Raw genomic sequence first — 16913 nt, 5'->3', positions numbered from 1 at the left:
CCCAGGTGGAGACGCTCGGCCCCTCCCTCCAAGTCGCAGTCTGAGCAGGGAGACCTGCCGGCTCCAACCCCAGGGTCCTTCCAGTCTGCAGCTGGGAGACCTGAGTATCCATCCGAGGGCCGCCGTGTCATCCCGGAGGGTGCACCAGCAAGGCCCTCACATTACGGGGTCCCCTGAGGACAGCGCTCCACCTGGCGGAGGAGAGGGCTCGATCTGAGGGCTTACAAGTTCCCCCAACTGCTGTCCCCATCCACCGTGAAATAAACCTCTTCCCTCTGTCCGGCTCATTTCTCTTGGTGACACTCACTGCTCCCATGGGTGCCTCTGGCCGCCACCCCAGGGTGCTATGAGCCGTCGGGGTCCCGTGGCATGCAGTAGGTGCTCAATGTGCTCGTGGAGTGACCGTCTTCAGTGGCACCAGGCCCAGCCCTTCTCACATGTCACCGCAGCCTGCTGAGCCAGTCATTGCCCCTCGGTCCTACTTACACTGCTTAGTAAGGACACGCCCTGTGTGACCCCACTCACAGGGGCCAGAGTAGATGGCGGGCGACGGGCTGGGGGGTGGGGGAGGGGTGTGTGACAGGGGCGGTGTCGGCGCGGGACGGCGAGCAGGTCCTGGAGGTGGACGCACCCAGGGGCGGCTGCGTGGCCTGTGAGGGCGCCTCCGGCCGCCGAGCGGTGCCCTCAACAGCGGTTAGGGTGGCGAATTTCATGTCGTGTGTGTCATGACATGAAAAGGGGAGACGCCCTGGCTCTCTGGAAGGCCTGAGAAGGCCCTGGGAACCACCTGCAGGAGGCTTAAAAAGTTGGAAGTGCCCTAAAAGCACAGTGTGCCCCGAAATTCTGGACGCGTCCTGGCCAGCCTGTCCGACGGGGCTGGAAGTGCACACCGCAGGTGTATTCTGTGTGTGGTTCACTTCGCGTGATTCTTTTAACGGGGTGGTCCCCTTAGAAAGCGGGGTGAGCATTCTACCCACCTGCCAGGCTGGCGGCCCAGGAGTGCCCGGTGAGAGGCACAAGTCTCTGTGATTCTTGAAGGACAGCACGCACTGTCTGGGAAATGGAGCCGGTGGGCGGTGGGTGGCACCGCTCAGGCCCCAGACCCGAGGGGGCCCTGGCAGCCCCCCACTCTGTCGTGACACGCCCCCGTCTGCCCCCACCCCAGGCTCGGCATATGACGATCCAGGAGGGGAGGGGGCCGTGAGAGAGGCTGAAACACCGACCAAGTTTCTAACCGAAAGCCAGAAGCCTCCTGCCCCCCGGCCTGCCCCTCGGAGCATCGGCATTGCTTCGTCAACTCCTGTGGGATTGTGGGGTATTCGGGAGGTTCTGCAGCCTTGACCAGCTCTTGGGGGACCCCCTCTCACCCATGTGGAGTCAGAGCTGCTGTCAGCTGAAGGGGGCAAGGGCAGAGTCGTGAGATAAAATCCAGGACTCCCGGTTAAATGTGAATTTCAGGCCAGCGAGAAATGACATATCAGTATAAGCGTGTCCCATGCGATGTTTGGGACGTGCGTGTGCTCGAAAAATTAATAATGAGCCATTGTTTAGCTCAAGTTCAAATGTAACCGGGCATCCTGTATTTTTAGTTGCAAAATCTGACGGCCAGGCCAGCCGGCTCCTCCCCGGAGGAATGCGTGGGCGTCAGGGACAGCGGGCCGGCAGGGTCCGAGGGGCAAGCACTTCAGGCCCGTGGGTCACATGTGCCACCGTCCCCCCCACCGGCACACGTCCCCACGTCCGAGCACAGAAACGCGGGAGGCCCGACCACAGGGGCCATTCCTGGAATGGGCTGCCAGCCCGCGCGGCCGGGCAAGGCCCGTGCCTCAGTCTCCTCATTTGCAGCCGGGTTAGCCGCTGAGCAGAACGCCCGCTGCCTGGTGCGCAGTGGGCATTGCCTTCGATCAGCTGCCGTGTGACGATCTGATTCTGCCGGCTTAACAGGCCGGGCGCCTGGCTGGGGGAGGGTCTTGTCTTGTCGCGGCCGCGCACCCAGGACCCAGACCAGCTCCCTGCAACCAGAAACACCGCCATCTCTCATCGGTTCCAATCACCAGGCCCCAGCCGGGCGCGAGGGGCACGGTGACCATGCCCGGTAGCTCTCGGTGGTCACGCAATGCACCGGGGCCAGGACACAAGGCCGGGGACGCCGTATGTGGGGACAGCGAACAGCGACAGGGCGGCTTCCTGGGCCAAGGTCAGGGGAGGCCTCTCAGAACAGGCGACGTTTGAGCTCAGGTCGGAGTGAGGCGAGAGAACTCCCCAGAGGGATAGCGCCAGCAAGCGGGGGCCGCGTGTGCCAAGGCCCTGGGGCGGGTCTGCGCCCGCCGTGTCGGGGAAGCAGCAGGGAGGCCCGCGTGGCTGGAGCAGAGTGCGCGAGGGGCCGAGAGGGAGGAACGATGGCGGGGGCGGCCGCGCAGGGTCCGTGGGCGCGGCAGGACTTGGGCTTCGGCCCCGCGGGACGCGGGAGCCGGAGAGGGCAGTGCGCAAGGCAGGACGCGCCGACTCCGTGCTCAGGGGCGCCCTCTGGTGGCCGCGCGCAGACAGGCCGGGGCGGCTGGGGCGGAGCCGGACGCGGGGACCTGGGAGGCGTTTGCAGAGAGAAGGGGGGGAACGACGGGCCCCACCGTGAACCTCTCCCGGCCCCGCGGTCGTTGGGCTCCGGATCTCTTCCTGTCCCCAGGTCCTTGTCACCGGGGCCCCCTGCAGAGCAGTTAACTCAGGGCTGTTTGCCGCTCCCCGGGCCTTCACGACAGGCTCGCCGGCTGAGGCCAGGCCCACCCCGCATGGTCTCCCTTCCGATTAACTCGAAGTCGCCTGATCTGGGAAGGACCGTTACATCTGGAAATCACGTTGCGCCCACTCAGGGGCGTTACACAGGGTGTGTCCACAAGGTCGGGCATCCTGGTGCCACCTCAGGGTCTGGCCCTGTGGACGGGCCTAAAGTGGAGGGAGCAAGGGATTAGGTTCAGACCTCACCCCCAGAGCCTGCTCATCAGGTGTCGCAAGCTCACGGGCTGTTTTCGCCCTCTGAGCCTCAGTTTCCCTATCAGTAAAGGGGAGGGGACCTCTCCTCCCTCAGGACCAGTGGCAGATGAAACGAGGTGACCAAGGAGTCTTCACCCTTGAGGTCTCAAACTGGATGCCAGGGCCGAATCCAGAACGTAGACGTCTGTCATTTGGGCTGGAGCTGAGCCGCGTCCACGCTCAGACAGGTGGGCCGGTGAGGTCCCTCTCGACCTCCCTTTCCCAGCCCTGGGGGCCTCAAGGTGCAGCTCGGGGCTGCGGGGAGCACTGGAAAACCCTGCTCCGTGCCTGCCAGGGCCCCAGGTGGAGATGGACGAGAAGGGATAGTGTGCCCTGACCTGCGCCGCTCGGCTCGCTGCCCCAGGCGTCCGTCATCACCGCCCATCCCTCTCCCAGCCTCGTCGATCCCGTTAGGGGCTTCGCAAGCGCTTCCAGGCGCCCGGCGCCGCGTCGCTGCTGAGCAAGCGCTGGTTCTGGTTACTATCCCGCGAGTAAATAAACCAGGCGACCAGGGACCTAATGCAGCTTCCCGATTTGAGGCGGAGCGGAGCCACTGCCTGCTGCCACCGGACGTGCCACCAGAGGGCAGCAAAAGCCCAGCAATGCAGCCGCAGCTCCCGCCGCCCAGGCCCCGGGTGCCTGCTGCGCGTTCCCACCCACTCGTGGGCAGACTCCCCGGCGCCCCCCAGCGCCCAGGCTGGAGAAGACGCAGCCCCAGCCGCGCAGAACGCGCCCCTGCACAGGCTACGAGGGCTGCAGAGATAAACGACCGCCCTCTCTTCGTTGGGCCGGTTTGAACATCTAGCAATGGATTTCTGCCCCAGGACGTTAAACTAGTGTGTCTTAAAACTCACAGTTATTTCACATTTAAGTGTGTAGACACGAATATTTTTCTATTCATAGCTCAGAGAGAATGTGTAATCTTGGCCCAGTCCTGCCCCTGCAAACTGCATTTCCTGCCTTGGTTTCCTGCCTGGGACCTGCCGAGTGTGTGTGTGTGTGGGGGGGGGGGGTGACAGCTGATGGGCACTGGGCTTCCTTGTGAGGTGACGGAAACGTTCTGGAATCAGACGGTGGTGAGAGTTGCCCAAGGCTGTGAAGACCCTGGGAGCCCTCCCTGGGTGGTCTGCTTTAAAACAGTAGATTTTATGGGATGCGATTATATCGCAACTAAAAGAAGATGCTTCCAGGATTTCCGAAGGTGGCTGTCCCCCGCTTGCACTCTGGTCGGGAGTGTCAGGGGCTCGCTTGGTGCTGCTGATCTCTGTGATTGGAGCCTTTCCCGTCCCACAGAGGCTGCTCTTTGGAGTGCTTGTGTGTGCTTTCTGGGGCCTGGCGCCGCGTGGTACATGATGGGACGGTCGGGCATCGTTCCTCGGGACCCGTCCTTTCCAGTCCGTGGCCCGTTTTAACTCGGGTTGGCTGGTTTCTTGTCATTGATTAGTGAGAGCTGTTTACATGTGCTAGACCCCCGTCCTTTGTTGCGCCGCAAGCTTCTCCTCCCAGCCCGCGCTTTGCCTTTGGACCATCCTAACGGTGTATTTGGACAAACCAACTTGTTTAAAATAAAATAGTAAATGTTTTCATCAGAAATAAATTTTACAGGCAGGGAGGCTCCATGCGTGAGTCATCTGGGAGACAGCTTGCCAACAGAAGCGTCGGCTTTTCCCTGTGGGAGGCGGAGAGAACGGGACCGGCTTCCCTCGAGGACAAAGAGACCAGGGTTCCCGGAAACGCCGTGGCGTGTCCTGGTCCACGGGCGCAGCGGCCCTCGCGCTCAGCCCCCACTCTGAGGGGGGCCGAGAGGGAGGCCCCCGGAAGCCGTGCCCCCCGGCCCACAGGAGGGTGTCTCTAGCAAATCGCAGGCTTGGCACGACACTCTCAATTTCAAGTTGCAAAACCTCGTTTGCTGCCAAGTCCTATGGAGAAGGCTGGGGACGGGAAGGCCACTGTTTATGTCTCGTCCGCTCTGGCTGGCGGCCTCCAAGGTCAGCCACTTGTGTCGCTGTGGAGTGGCATGAGGACGAGGCCACCCACAGGGTGCGCAGAGGACCCGGGCGCATCCTGTTCGCGGGGCCTTCAGGCTGCTTCGGGGTCCTCAGGGGCGGTAGGTGCTGGGAGGCGGCAGAGTGGGCAGCCGGAAGTGGTGTGTCCGCACTGGTGGCAAGCGCTCGGCCCTTCTGGGCCTTAAACATTTGGGGTCTTGCATTTGTACCCACGGGAACTGAAAATCAGCTGGTGGCTGAGGGGCAAGGCAGCGCCGACCGCTCCCCAACCTTGACTCCAGGAGGCTGGGACGTGCCACGGGCGGGGTCTGAAGAGGGCCTGGCCCATCCCGAGCCTGGGGACAGGGTAGTGGGGCCAGGCCCCAGCCCCTGCCATCAGCCAGCCCTATTTACAACAGGAGCCCATGGGAAGTTCTGCCAGTCCCGCTGACCGCGCCCATCAAAAGTTATCAGCCGGGTGGGTGGTTCCTCCCCGGGGGACCAACCGCCTCACCCTCTCCACACCGCTGGTCTTCGAAGGGCCGAGCATGCAGTGACCGTGTGACCCAGCTGTCCCCTCCTCGGGGGAAATAAAACAGGACTGAAGACACACGTCCTCACGAGAACCCGCACGGCCGCGTTCACGGCAGCACAGATGGCCGTCCACGCGGGGGGAGTCACTCCGCCGCGGAACGGGGGAGGCGCTGGCGCGCGCCTCGCCGTGGACGGGCCCTGAACGCGCGCCGCTCAGCGGGCGAGGCCGACGCGCCGGCCACACGGCGTGCGCTTCCGCCGATGGGAAAGTCCACAGACAGGAAGCGGGTTCGCGGTCGTCGGGGGACGGGGGCGGCTGCCGACGGCGGGGACAGGGTTTCCTTTGGGGGTGATGGAATGTTCTGGAATTAATAGTGGTGGTGGTTGCACAACACTGAGCGTACCAGGAACCACTGAATTACATAATTTGTTTTTCCTGCATAATTTTAAAATATATCCTTATTAGGTTTGCGCACAGTTTAATTTATACAACACAGAAGGATACACTAAAAGTCTGTCCAGCCCACCTTTTCACACGGCCGCGCTAACCCACGTGTGCACGAGCGAGCGCTTTCGTTTCCTCCCCCCGGCTTTGCCGAGGCGTGGCTGACACGCGAACCCTGTGCGTGTTCGGGGCGCGGGGCGCGGTGGCCGGGCACGTGCGCCCGCCACCATCCGGCCAGGCCGCACCTCCGCCCCGACTCTGTCGCCTCTCGCTTCTTTGTGATGAGAACTCCGAAGATTTGCTCTCAGCACCCCCAGGCCGACTTGTCTTCCAGTGGGGAGCGGGCGCCTGCAGGTAATACTCTCCGCCGCCTTCCTTCCCACCCCCGGCCTCCTCTCTGTTTCTATGAGTCTGGCGTTTTTTATCTTCCACTTTTTATCTTGTGTAAGTGAAATCAAATGGAATTTGTCTTTGACGTCACTCGGCACAACACCTTCTAGGACCATCGTGTGGCTGCAGACAGGGAGACGTCGTTCTCTTTTTCATGGCCGGGTAATATTCCATCTCACGTCTGTACCATTTCTTCTGTGTCTTGGCTTTTGCTAGTTATGCTGCTGTGAACGTAGTGGTGTGTTTATCTTTTCGAATCAGTGTTTTGGATTTCGTGGGATGAATGTTCAGAGTGGAATGGCTGGGCCATCAGCAATTCTGTTTTCGATTTCCCGAGGCACCCCCACGCTGTCTTCCGCAGAGGCTGCGCCCCCGTGCACCCCCACGAGCCGTCCTCGAGCCTCCCTTTTCTCCGCGTCCTCGCCAGCACTGTCATGTGCTGGTTTATTGACGATGGCTATTCTGACAGGCGTGAGGTGAGAGCTCACTGTAGTTTTCAGTTTTTTCTCCTGATGATCAGAGGCGCGGAGCATCTTTTCCTGTGTGTATGTGTGCTTTGGAAAGATGTCTGTTCAGGTCCTCTGCCCATTTTCTAGCCGGTTTGCGTGTCATTCCGACGTAACATCTGGACCTTGCTCTTAGGAGGGTCCTGCCCTGGCCTTCTCACATCCCTTTTAATTTTTTTGGACAGTTTTACATTTACAGAAAAACTGAGCATTAATTACAGAGAGTTCCCATGGGCCCCTGCCCCTCCCGGTTGCCAGCCTATTGCCTTAAGGAGTGAGTGAGCTACATTGTTGCAGTGATGAGCTGATACCGATACATTGTCATCCACTCGAGCCCACCGAGCCGTGGGGGTTCTCCCTCCGTGCTGGACGCGCTGCGGTTAGGACAAATATACGAGGACCTGCGCCCATAGTCACAGCGTCGTGCAGAGCAGCGCCACTGCCCTGAGGCCCTCTGCGCTCCGCCCCTGCACCTCCCCCCGGCACCCACGGGTCCTCCTGTGCCCGCAGCTCCGCCCTGTCCAGACGCCCTGCGGTTGGCCCCGTGTGTGTCGCCCTTCAGGCTGGCTCCCTCCACTGGGTCACGAGCTCTCGAGGCCCCTCCCACCCCCGGTCTTCTGAGGGCTCCGTGGCACATCTTCTGTGCGCTGAGGAACGTGGCAGCCCCGGGTGGGCACGTCCCTTGTCCACCCCTGAAGGCCACCTCGGCTGCTCCTGCATGTGTGCCGTTATGAACCGAACCGCGAGTCCCGTCCACTCTGTACGTGGACCTCGCGCCCCGGTTCTGCGTCTTCCGGGCACCGGGCACCCGTGGCAGGCTCTTCCAGCCCGAGTGCCACTGCGTCTTCCCAGGCCGCCTGCACTTGCCCTGACGCCCTGGTGTCCCTCCTGCTCACGGCACTCAACTGACGAGAATGCGCCGTCCCCTCTAACGCACACCCCCGCCCGGGCCTCGCCTGGCGCGACTGACGGACGGCAGGGGCCACCTGGGAGGCCAAAGGCGTCCGGACCCTCCCGCTCCCTGCTGGGGACGGGGGAGACGAGCAGCCACCGTGGGAACGTCACGGACCCTCAAACGGCCGAGTGGGCCCCGGGCTCCCGGGCCTGTTCCCCAAAAACCTAAAACGGTGCTGAGTCACACTGCGTTCAGGAGTCCCCGCGGCCGAAGGCCGACCAGCCACGCGTCCGGCCGCGGGCGGTGGACACGCGCCACGTGCCCGTCCACGCACGGGGGGTCCCTCGGCCGTGGAAGCGAGGAGGCGCGGACACGCGCCATGACGTGGCCGGACCTGAACACACGGTGCTCGGCGAGGGGCGCCGCGCGCGCAGGCCACGCGCGTGTGGCTCCGCCGATGTGACGGTCCGGAACGGGCGCGTCCGCAGACAGGAAGCGGGAGAGTGGGCGTCGGGCAGGCGGTGGGGGTGACTCCTGATGGGGACGGGGTGCCTTTTGGAGTGATGGAAGGTTCTGGAACTAGGTAGAGGTGGCGGTTGCGCAGTGTCATGAATGTACTACCTGCCACCGACTTGCGTTAGATCGATTCGTACTGCGCTATGTGAGCCTCACCTCAAGCCTTAAAAAAGGTTCACGTGGAAAGCGCCCGACCGTCAGGCGCTGGTACCTGCGGTGTGCCGGCTCCGAGCCGGGGGCTGTGGGGCGGGGAGGCCCAAGTGCGGGGACCGGCCCTGAGACTTGGCCTCCGGGTCCCTGAGGACAGTGTGGCGCCTCGATGCTCGCGGGCCGCCCTCACTGCTCTGGTCCCGCCCCCGTCCTGGAGGCCAAGGTCATGTGGGAGCAACAGCCGCCTCTCCCGTGAGGGGGGCTCTTCATCCACCGTCCAGGCTCGGGGCCGGGTACAACCCCCCGGACCCCGCCCAGGTCAGCCTGTCCCTCCCACCATGCACCGGGCGCCGGGGACGGAAATGCACACTTGGCAGGGGGCGGGCCCAGCTGAGGGCCTCGGGAGGCAACTTAAACCCTGCCTCGGTTTCCCCACCAGGAAGCTGGACGCCAGGTGTCCGGGCTGGCCGCCGCCTGACTGGCATCCGAAATTCCGTCCCCTCCCCTGCGTCTAGGCCTCAGTGGCCACTGCTACCCGGCCTGGCCTGCAAGCTACAGAACTCTCCTTCTGCCTTCCTCCCAGTGGCCTGGGGCCGCTTAGCCCGTGGGTGGCTGTGGCCGTTGGAGGTGGTGTCTCAGAGGGGGCGGGTGCCTTGGGAGGGTGTGGAACGCCCTGCGGCTTGTCCAGCTTGTGGTTCCAGGACCAAGAAAGTCCCTCGAGGCCGGCCACCAGCAGAAAACAAAAGGAAAAGGCAGTTCCTGGGGCCTCTGACTTAAAACAAGCAAACAAACAAGTGGGGACAGAGAAGGAATGCTCGGAATGTGGCCGGTCCCCTCCCAGGCACAGGACCAGGGCCACCCCCAGGCTCCCTGCAGCCCCCGGGGGCGGGGAGGGGCGGCCAAAGGCAGTCACCGAGGCTGCGGAATTCTGGGTCCAGACCTCGTCCTCGCCCCGGCTTAGTTGCCAGGGGCGTTTGGGGGTCCGGGCAGGGAGTCCCTGGCGGTTTGAACTCTCCCCCGTGGAAGGTCCTGGAGACCAAAGCTTCGCCGGACACATAACTGCGGAGCTTGCAGGTCGTCGGAGGCGTCTGGCATTTCGGCGGCTGCGCCGCCGGCTCCTACACAATGTCTGGAAGTGACACAGGGCGTTCTGCGCTCTGCGGATAAACACCCGCGCCCCGGGACGTTTGCTTTTGTCCTCGGACCTCTTTCATCTCCAGCAGAAAGGAAGGGGCCTGTGCTTGTCTGACTGATTCTAGGATTTTCCTCCAAGATCACGCCTGGGATTTTCAAACTCTGCTGGCTGGACAGGGAAGCTGGGGGCGGGGAGGAGACTGGCTTTCTTGAGGAAAGGAGGGTGAGGGGTCTGGGGCCTGGGGGAGGCGGCAGGTCCCAGGCCTACGGAGGCGCTGGCTCGCCTGGAATGTGGGGCGAGGCGGCCAGGAAGACGCCCCCCTGACCTGCGTCTGCGCTGACTGGGCGCCCGGATTCAGGGCGAAGGGGAAGGGACATGGCACGCTGACCAGGAGCAGGACCTTTGACCAGCGGTGCCGACGATCCTGCCCATTAAAGACGATGCTTCCGGAATGCTCACCGTTGGGGACGATGAGAAGGGCCTGGGGACGGACAGATGGTGGTGACCGTCACACGGGAATGCCGTCATCCTTGAGGTCACCGCTGGCAACATGCACACCTGAAAATGACGAAAAGGGTCGGTTTCCAGTCATGCATAGTTTACAGCAAGTTTTTTTAAGTGACGTTTGGAAGAGATGCTAAACTCATCTGGGACGTGGCAGGATGTGGAGACGGAACAGGACAGGCGACCTTCCCAGGAGGCAGCTGCGTGGATCAGGGCTGCAGATGAGCTGGGCGGGGCCCCGCCCCCCCCCCCCCGCTCCCCCCCCAGCCGTTCCTGCCCTCTGTTCCCTCCTCTGCCCCGTCTTTAACTGTTTTGCTGCACGAACCTGGGAGGCCCCGCTGGTTTCCAAATGTGTCTTGGAAAAGTGGGTACAAAAGAGCCCAGGACCACGGACGCCTGGAGGAGGGGGCCGAAGGCGTGGGGGCTGGGGGCATGACCCAGGGGCGGCCGGACGGTCGCTGCAGGTCCCGGGGTGGGAAGCAGGCCTTGGAAGCATCCGGAAGGAAACGGCATGAAGCACGGAGGGCGGGGGGCTGTGCCCGCGGCCCTGTCTTCTGGGGCGTGTGAGCTGCTCACGATGATGCTCGGGAGTTTTCCACTGATGTTTTGAAAACGGCAGCGCGATTGGGATTAAACGTGTGCACAGAAGAAGAGTGTGTATGGTGCACACGCGTCCACACGCGGGACGCCGGCACGGTCTGTCTTTGCACACGCGTCCACACACGGGACGCGCGCACGCCCACGTTTGCACACGCGTCCACACGCAGGACGCTCACGCGCCCGCGTTTGCACGCGCGTCCACACACGGGACGCGCGCACGCCCATATTTGCACACGCGTCCACACGCAGGACGCTCACACGCCCGCGTTTGCACACGCGTCCACGCGCAGGACGCTCACACGCCCGCGTTTGCACACGCGTCCACACACGGGATGCGCGCACGCCCGTCTTTGCACACCCTCCATGCACGCCCGGGCTGGCCCACGCCGTGCCCCCCGCGGGAAGAGCAGGCACGGGGCTGGAAGGGACGGTGCTCACGGCTGCCGGTGGCGCCCGGCGACCCTGGTGTCCGTCTGGTTGTCTGCTCGTGTGCGGCGAGGCTTTAACGTATGTACACCGTAAAGTCGGTAAGAAAAACATGTTAGAAAAGCCTCAGAAACGACGACAACACAAACCCCAGCACGGCCACCGTTTTCCAGAGCGGCTGCTGCCCCGTTTAGCCTCCCCCTGCGGCAGCCGCCGAAGGTTCCAACCTCTCCACATCCTCATCCACGGTTGTGACGGCCACGTGGGCAGAGGATGTCCTGGTACGAGGCGCCGTTTCACTGTGGGCTTGACTGATAGCTCACGGGGTTGAGTGTCTTCCCGTGGACTTGTCGGTCCCTTGTCCATCCTCTGCAGAAACGTCTATTCAGAAACAAACGCAAAGGGACTTGGAGCCAGAGGCCTCGTGCCCCCTCCCCATCCCCCTGGCCCCCTGCCGGCCTCCCAGGCCACTACGAGCACCAGCCCCAGCCAGGGCGGGTGGCACCTACTCTGAACCTTCCCTTTGCATGAGCACCCAAGTAGCCCCCAGCCCTCCACCCAGCCGAACGAGAACACATTGGTGACGCGGTGTCTCCACTGCAGGAAGGGGTGGCTTCTGGGGAACCAGGGCCCCTGGCCCCTGCTGGTGTGCTCATGCCGAGGTGGGGGCCGGGCCCGTCCTGTCCCCAGGTGGGTTGCCAGGAGCCGCGGCCCAGCAAGTGGCCTCGGGGGGGCCACCCGAGCCAGCTGCCCATGGCAAGAGCTCAGGTGTCCATGTCTGCTATAAACTATTGATGCTGGCGATGTCACCCCTCGAGGCTCGTAGCCCTGGGTCTCATGTGTTACCTATTATGAAACCCAAGGTTTCCTCTTCCTTGCGTCCTGAATGACCCACTCGCCTGCCTGGGGCGCATTCCTTTCTCTGCTCCTGGATCCTTCCAGAGTTGGCTCCTCACCAGGATCCCAGGCGTCCACTGCGGAGGGCTCGGGGGGCTTCAGTTGGATTCAGCCGACATCAGGGCTGGGTCACTCTCCGAGGGGCACCCTGGGCATCCCCGGCCCCCACTCACTCGATGGCAGGAGCTCCCCCAGAGTGACGGCCACAGATGTCCCCAGATGCCCCCCGGGGTCTCCTGGGGACAAAAGAATCTCCTAGGTGAGAATGGCTGCTTCACTGTAGTAAAGACTCGGCGGGAGGGACCATGCTGGGTCGGGGGTCCCCCCCCTTTGGTAGGTGAGGACCTGGGTCTGGGCTCCTGCCCGGGCCATGGCCAGTGGCCCCGTGACCCTGTGGGCAGGCAGCAGCCGGGTGAACAGATGGCCGCGGGATCGCTTACAGCCGGCTCAGGTTCCCCCGTGCACTGAGACCTCTTCCTTCTCATGAATTTTGCAAGGCCGGGAAGCGAGCCGGCTTTCCTGTCGCCGTGCGACGCGGCCGGCCGGGCCAGGACAGCCGCTGTCTGCCCACTTGGCCTTGGCCTCCGCGACCAAGAGCCACAAACTAGGCGGTAAAATGACACGCGTTCATTCTGTCCCCGGCCCGGGGGCCGGAAGTCCGAGTTCGCGGTGTTGGCGGGCTGGCTGCCGGGCAACCGCGGCGCCCCGGCTGGCGGCCGCATGGCCCTGGGCTCTGCCTCTGCCTTCGTGAGGCCTCTCCCCGTGTGTCTGTGTCCCAGGCCCCTTCTTTTTACAAGGACGCCAGTCACTGCATCGGGCCCCTGCTCCTGCATGACCCGGCTCAGCTCATGACAGCCACAAAGACCCTGTTTCCCAGCCACGTTGCATTCACGGGCACTGGGGGTCAGGATGGGGACCCACCTTTTGGGGACCAGGATTCAATCCATGACAGGGCCTTTGTGGTTCCCAGTTCTCTAGTGGCCGGTCTTCCCCGCTCCAGTAAAATGTGGCCTCCAGCAAGGCCGCCCTGGCCTGGCCCAGCTCCTTCTTGCCTCTGGCCCCTTCCGGCCCCTCCCGGCCCCTCCCATCCCCTCTCCCCTGCCTTGGGCTGCTTCCTGCAGGGCCTGCGGCGTAGCCTGGACCACCTTGGTTTGAGGCTTGTATTCCATCTGTCCTGAGGCGCAGGCTTCTGCACAGCCTGGTTCGGCAGGAGTCCCACCTGACCTTGGGCCGCTGGAGACAATGGCCTGCATCTCTGCCACCAGCTGCTTGATAGACGCCTGCTGCACCTTTCTGTGGGGGCTGCACACGGGGACCTCCTCCCGAGAAGACACTGTGCGTGGAGGGACTTTCCAGGGGAGAAGCATTGATGAGGTGCCGTGGGGACAGCAGGGGCCCCAATGGCCTTGTGGCAATGCTTTGTTCCTTTTCAGGGCCAAGTAATATTCCACACTGGTGGGCCACCACTCTGTTCACGTGTCGCCGGGCCCTCGAGTCACGTCTGCTTCGGGGCTGCCGGGGAACCAAGCACATGTGTTTGTGGGCAGGGGGAGTTTCATTTCTCCCAAGTACATGTCCAGGAGTGGCATTGCTGGGTCAGGTGGTCACTCTAAGTTGACTCTTTGTTGGACTCGGCAGACTGCTGCCCTGAGAGCTGAGTGGCCCGACCAAGCCCAGCGGGGCCTCACAGGCTGGGGCGCACTCGGCTTCTCTGGGCTGGGGAAGAGGAAATGATCGCATTTCCTAGCAGAGAGCGAAGAGTTAAAGCTCAGAGGCGCCCGGAGGGAGCTGAACTCAGGGAGCTGAACTCCGGTGTGAATCAAGCTGGCGGTGGGGAGGCCCCGGTGGAAAGATGCTGCAGCCCAGGGGCAGGGCCCAGGGACAGGATGGGCTCCTGGGGAGGGGCTTGCAACTGGTTTGGGTGGAGAACTGGGAGTTTGCAGTTGGCCTGAGGGCCTGGGGCTGGGGGAGGGGAGAGGCTGAGCCCCTGATGTGGGGTCCCGGATGAGGAGAACCTGAGAAGAGACCATGACGACTCAGGGGAGGGACTTTGGGGGCCCCGCTCCACCTTGCAGAGACAGGGGTTCCTCTATGGGCTGGGGGCTGGGCAGGGCCTGGCAGGGGTGGTGGAGGAAGAAACCTGGGCCCCTACCATCACTGGAGGGGGCTTGGGCTGGGGCTTCAGTCAGCCCTTCTCTAATGAACAGGGCAGGCTGTGGCCTTATGCCGAATGTTCTCAGGCCACACAAAGTTCCAGAAGGTCCAGGAGTGTGGTTCCAGGCCACCCGGGAGGGGTGAGGGAGGGACCCGGCTAGGAGCCTTTTTGATCTCACCCCGCCCCCCCCCCAGCTCAGTCCTACAGAAATGTGGAAAATGGGTGAGTCTGGGAGGCTTGGGAGGGGCGGGGAGACCTGGAGCAATCCATGAATCCAGGGACTTTTGTAATCAAGGCAAGAAGTAAACAAACACTTGACTAAAGATCCCAAAACCATTAAGTCGCTCCCATTTGAAATTGGAGAGAAAGCCCGCAGGAGGTGAGGAGGGACTGGCCTGACCCTTCACTCTGATAAAGGGGTAAACCGAGGCACCGCCCCCCAACACCTACCTGGCACTCACCTGCCTCCCTCCTCTTGCCACAAGAGTATCGTTTTCAGAATCCTCCAACAATTGCGAGGTGAGCACGCGACCACGCTCACCCTGAATCATTCATGAGGGGAGCAGCTGGCTGGCAAGGCCGGGGTGGGAGAAGGGCTGAGAAGAGAAAGGAAAACAAAGAGAGGAGGCTGGCCGGCCCCTAGATAAATCAGGGGCACCGATCTAACTATCAGCGCAGGGCCCTAAGCCTTGGTAGCTGAGAGGCCCCCCCAAGCCCCGCCTGCAGCCTTGTCACCGGTCCAAGTTCCAGATGGCGTTGTGGGCTGACTCAGGGCCCCAAAGACGTGATGTCCACATCCTCGCCCCGACCTATGAGCGTGGCATTGTTCGGGAGAAGGGTCTTTGCAGGTGTGATTAAGGGTCCGGAGGTGAAGCTATCCTGGGTTAACCTAGTGGGCCCTAACCCAACGACAAGTGTCCTTTTCTGAGACACAGCGAAGGGACGGAGAATAAGGGAGAAAGCAGGCGGGCAGCTAGAGTGTCCACAAGCCTCAGGACTGGTAGCCCCCAAGAGGCCGGGAGAGGCAGAAAGGGCCCTCTCTGGAGCCTCGGCAGGGAGCATGGTCCTGGGACACCTTGACCTTGGACTTTTGGCCTCCAGAACGGGAGAGAGTAAAGGAACGAGCTGGGCAGGTTTGGAGAAGCAGCTTCAGGGATGGAACAGGGGTGCAAAGGGTGCCTGCACAGTGACGTGAGAAGCCAGGCAGGTAGCGGTGGTGTGGGGCCCACTGGGCTGGGAGGCAGACCTGGGCCTGGACTCCAACGGTTTAGACCTCCATCTCCTCTGAAGTCAGTAGCTGCTCTTCTGCCTGGGGCTGGGACTCTCTCCCGCCGACAAGGGCGGCCCTGGCACGGTCGCGAAACGACCAACAGCTAGCTGACCCAGGTGGTACCCACAGCAGAGCTCATGGGAATCCCCGGGGGAGCGAATCCACAAATCCCCACCCACACCCCAGCGCTTCCCAGAGAGCGATTCTGGGGCTTCAGATGTCCCGTGGCGGGAGACAGGGCCAGGGACCGCAGGGCGGGAAGCTCCGTGGAAATCGGCAGCCGCCGCTAATCCCTGACACCCTCTGGCTCCAGGGCTGCTGGGCCGCGTTCCAGGCCCGCGGCCCTGAGTGTGGCCGCTGTCAGGATTCGGCTGGAGAAAGGAAACCAACCTGAGAGGCCGGGCGCCTTGGCCTCACCTCGAAATCGGGAAACCAGACGTGTCACCGCTTCTCCGTCGCTATGCTGGTACCATTCGACCCCCGTTTCAGCACGGACGTAGAGCCAATTAACACAAGTTTCCTCTGTTTATTGAACTTATGCTCCGCAGCGGGAGCCTCACCAAGCCGGGACGCACATCGGCTTCTGCTGCCGCCAAGTGCGCTGGGGGACGCGGCGCCGCGGCCTCCCTGGCTCTGGCCTCTGACCGCGTCTGGTCCCCCTGCCCAACCTGCGGGCCCTGGTTTCCCAGCACCTCTTTGAGGGGCATCCCTGTCACCCACGACCCTGTCCAATTCTTCTTGGAATCAGCGCTCTTGGGAATATGTTTAGGGTATTTTCTCTGCTGCCACGATGGTCCTCCCTGAATGTCCAACGACGGCGGGATTCTGCTCTGTGCGCCCCAGGCCTCAGTTTCCCCATCCCTGCAGCCAGGGAGTGAGTGGACCGCGATCGGCCTTCGCTGCTCTGAGACAAAGATCACAGTCGGGGCGATCCCTGACCGCATCGCGCCCGCAGGCTCGGTGGCCAGTAGTGGAAAGTGAGCTCTGGCGCGTCTGGGACGGGGTAGGCGGCCTCCACCTCCATGCGTGCTAACCTAGGAGTAACATACCAGTTTGAATCAGACTTTTTCGCCACGTGCCCATAAGCAACATGGAGTCTCGAGGGTGTCATGCCCGACTCCAAGATGGCGACGCTCCTACCTTGGCTCTCACGCCGGTGGATTAGCCCTGCCCGTTAGCAAGATGGCGGCAGCCTGGGGGAAAGCACGCTTCCCGCCGCCTGACTCGCCACGTACCCACTCTCAAGATGGCTTCTCCCGCAAAGCCCCACGCAAGAGAGCAGCTCGCTTACTGGTTCAGCAGTCGGCATGTGCTGCCACCTTTTCTCCCCTCCCCCGACGCCACGGGCCTTTTCCGCCTTGATCCCTGACGGACGGCTGCGTTCTCCAATGGTCGTCTGCCATTCCCCTTGGCTCCGCCTCCCGAGAGGACTCCTGGCCATTGGAAGGCGCTGGAGGGGCCCGCGGCGCTCGCTCCGC

At 62.8% G+C, this 16913-nt stretch overlaps 1 protein-coding gene across 6 annotated transcripts; it reads right to left on the bottom strand.

Moving 5' to 3' along the window:
* Nucleotides 1-5796: 5796 nt before the first annotated feature.
* LOC107500960 lies at nt 5797-16883 on the bottom strand. 6 transcript variants are annotated; one of them, XM_036234261.1, is made up of 7 exons: nt 16727-16883; nt 14616-16469; nt 11960-13522; nt 11341-11494; nt 10413-10583; nt 10043-10141; nt 5797-9577 (listed from the first exon to the last, which is right to left on the bottom strand). In XM_036234261.1, exons 5-7 carry the CDS (start codon nt 10581-10583, stop codon nt 8960-8962), a joined length of 888 nt encoding a protein of 295 aa, XP_036090154.1. In that variant the 5' UTR covers nt 11341-11494; nt 11960-13522; nt 14616-16469; nt 16727-16883; the 3' UTR covers nt 5797-8959. The 6 variants fall into 6 exon arrangements, 5 of the variants coding, with proteins under 5 accessions (XP_036090154.1, XP_036090152.1, XP_036090153.1 ...); XM_036234259.1 differs by having other exon boundaries at nt 10413-11494; nt 14616-14761; nt 15826-16469; XM_036234260.1 differs by having other exon boundaries at nt 10413-11494; nt 14616-14761; nt 15853-16469.
* Between the last annotated feature and the right edge of the window lie 30 nt (nt 16884-16913).

This window comes from Rousettus aegyptiacus, unplaced genomic scaffold, assembly GCF_014176215.1.
Source record: "Rousettus aegyptiacus isolate mRouAeg1 unplaced genomic scaffold, mRouAeg1.p scaffold_m13_p_16, whole genome shotgun sequence".
In the NCBI taxonomy this organism is placed as follows: domain Eukaryota; kingdom Metazoa; phylum Chordata; class Mammalia; order Chiroptera; family Pteropodidae; genus Rousettus; species Rousettus aegyptiacus.
This window is presented reverse-complemented; position numbering and strand designations above follow the sequence as displayed.

Excerpts from the sequence above, each read along its gene's own strand:
- LOC107500960 (XM_036234258.1), bottom strand. The coding sequence starts at position 10,583 with ATGCTTCCAAGGCCTGCTTCCCACCCCGGGACCTGCAGCGACCGTCCG. Across the intron at positions 10,142-10,412 it reads AAACCAGCGGGGCCTCCCAG|GTGTGCATGTTGCCAGCGGT; the intron begins GTTCGTGCAGCA and ends CGTCATTTTCAG. Across the intron at positions 9,578-10,042 it reads CCTTCTCATCGTCCCCAACG|ACATTGTGTAGGAGCCGGCG; the intron begins GTGAGCATTCCG and ends TGTCACTTCCAG.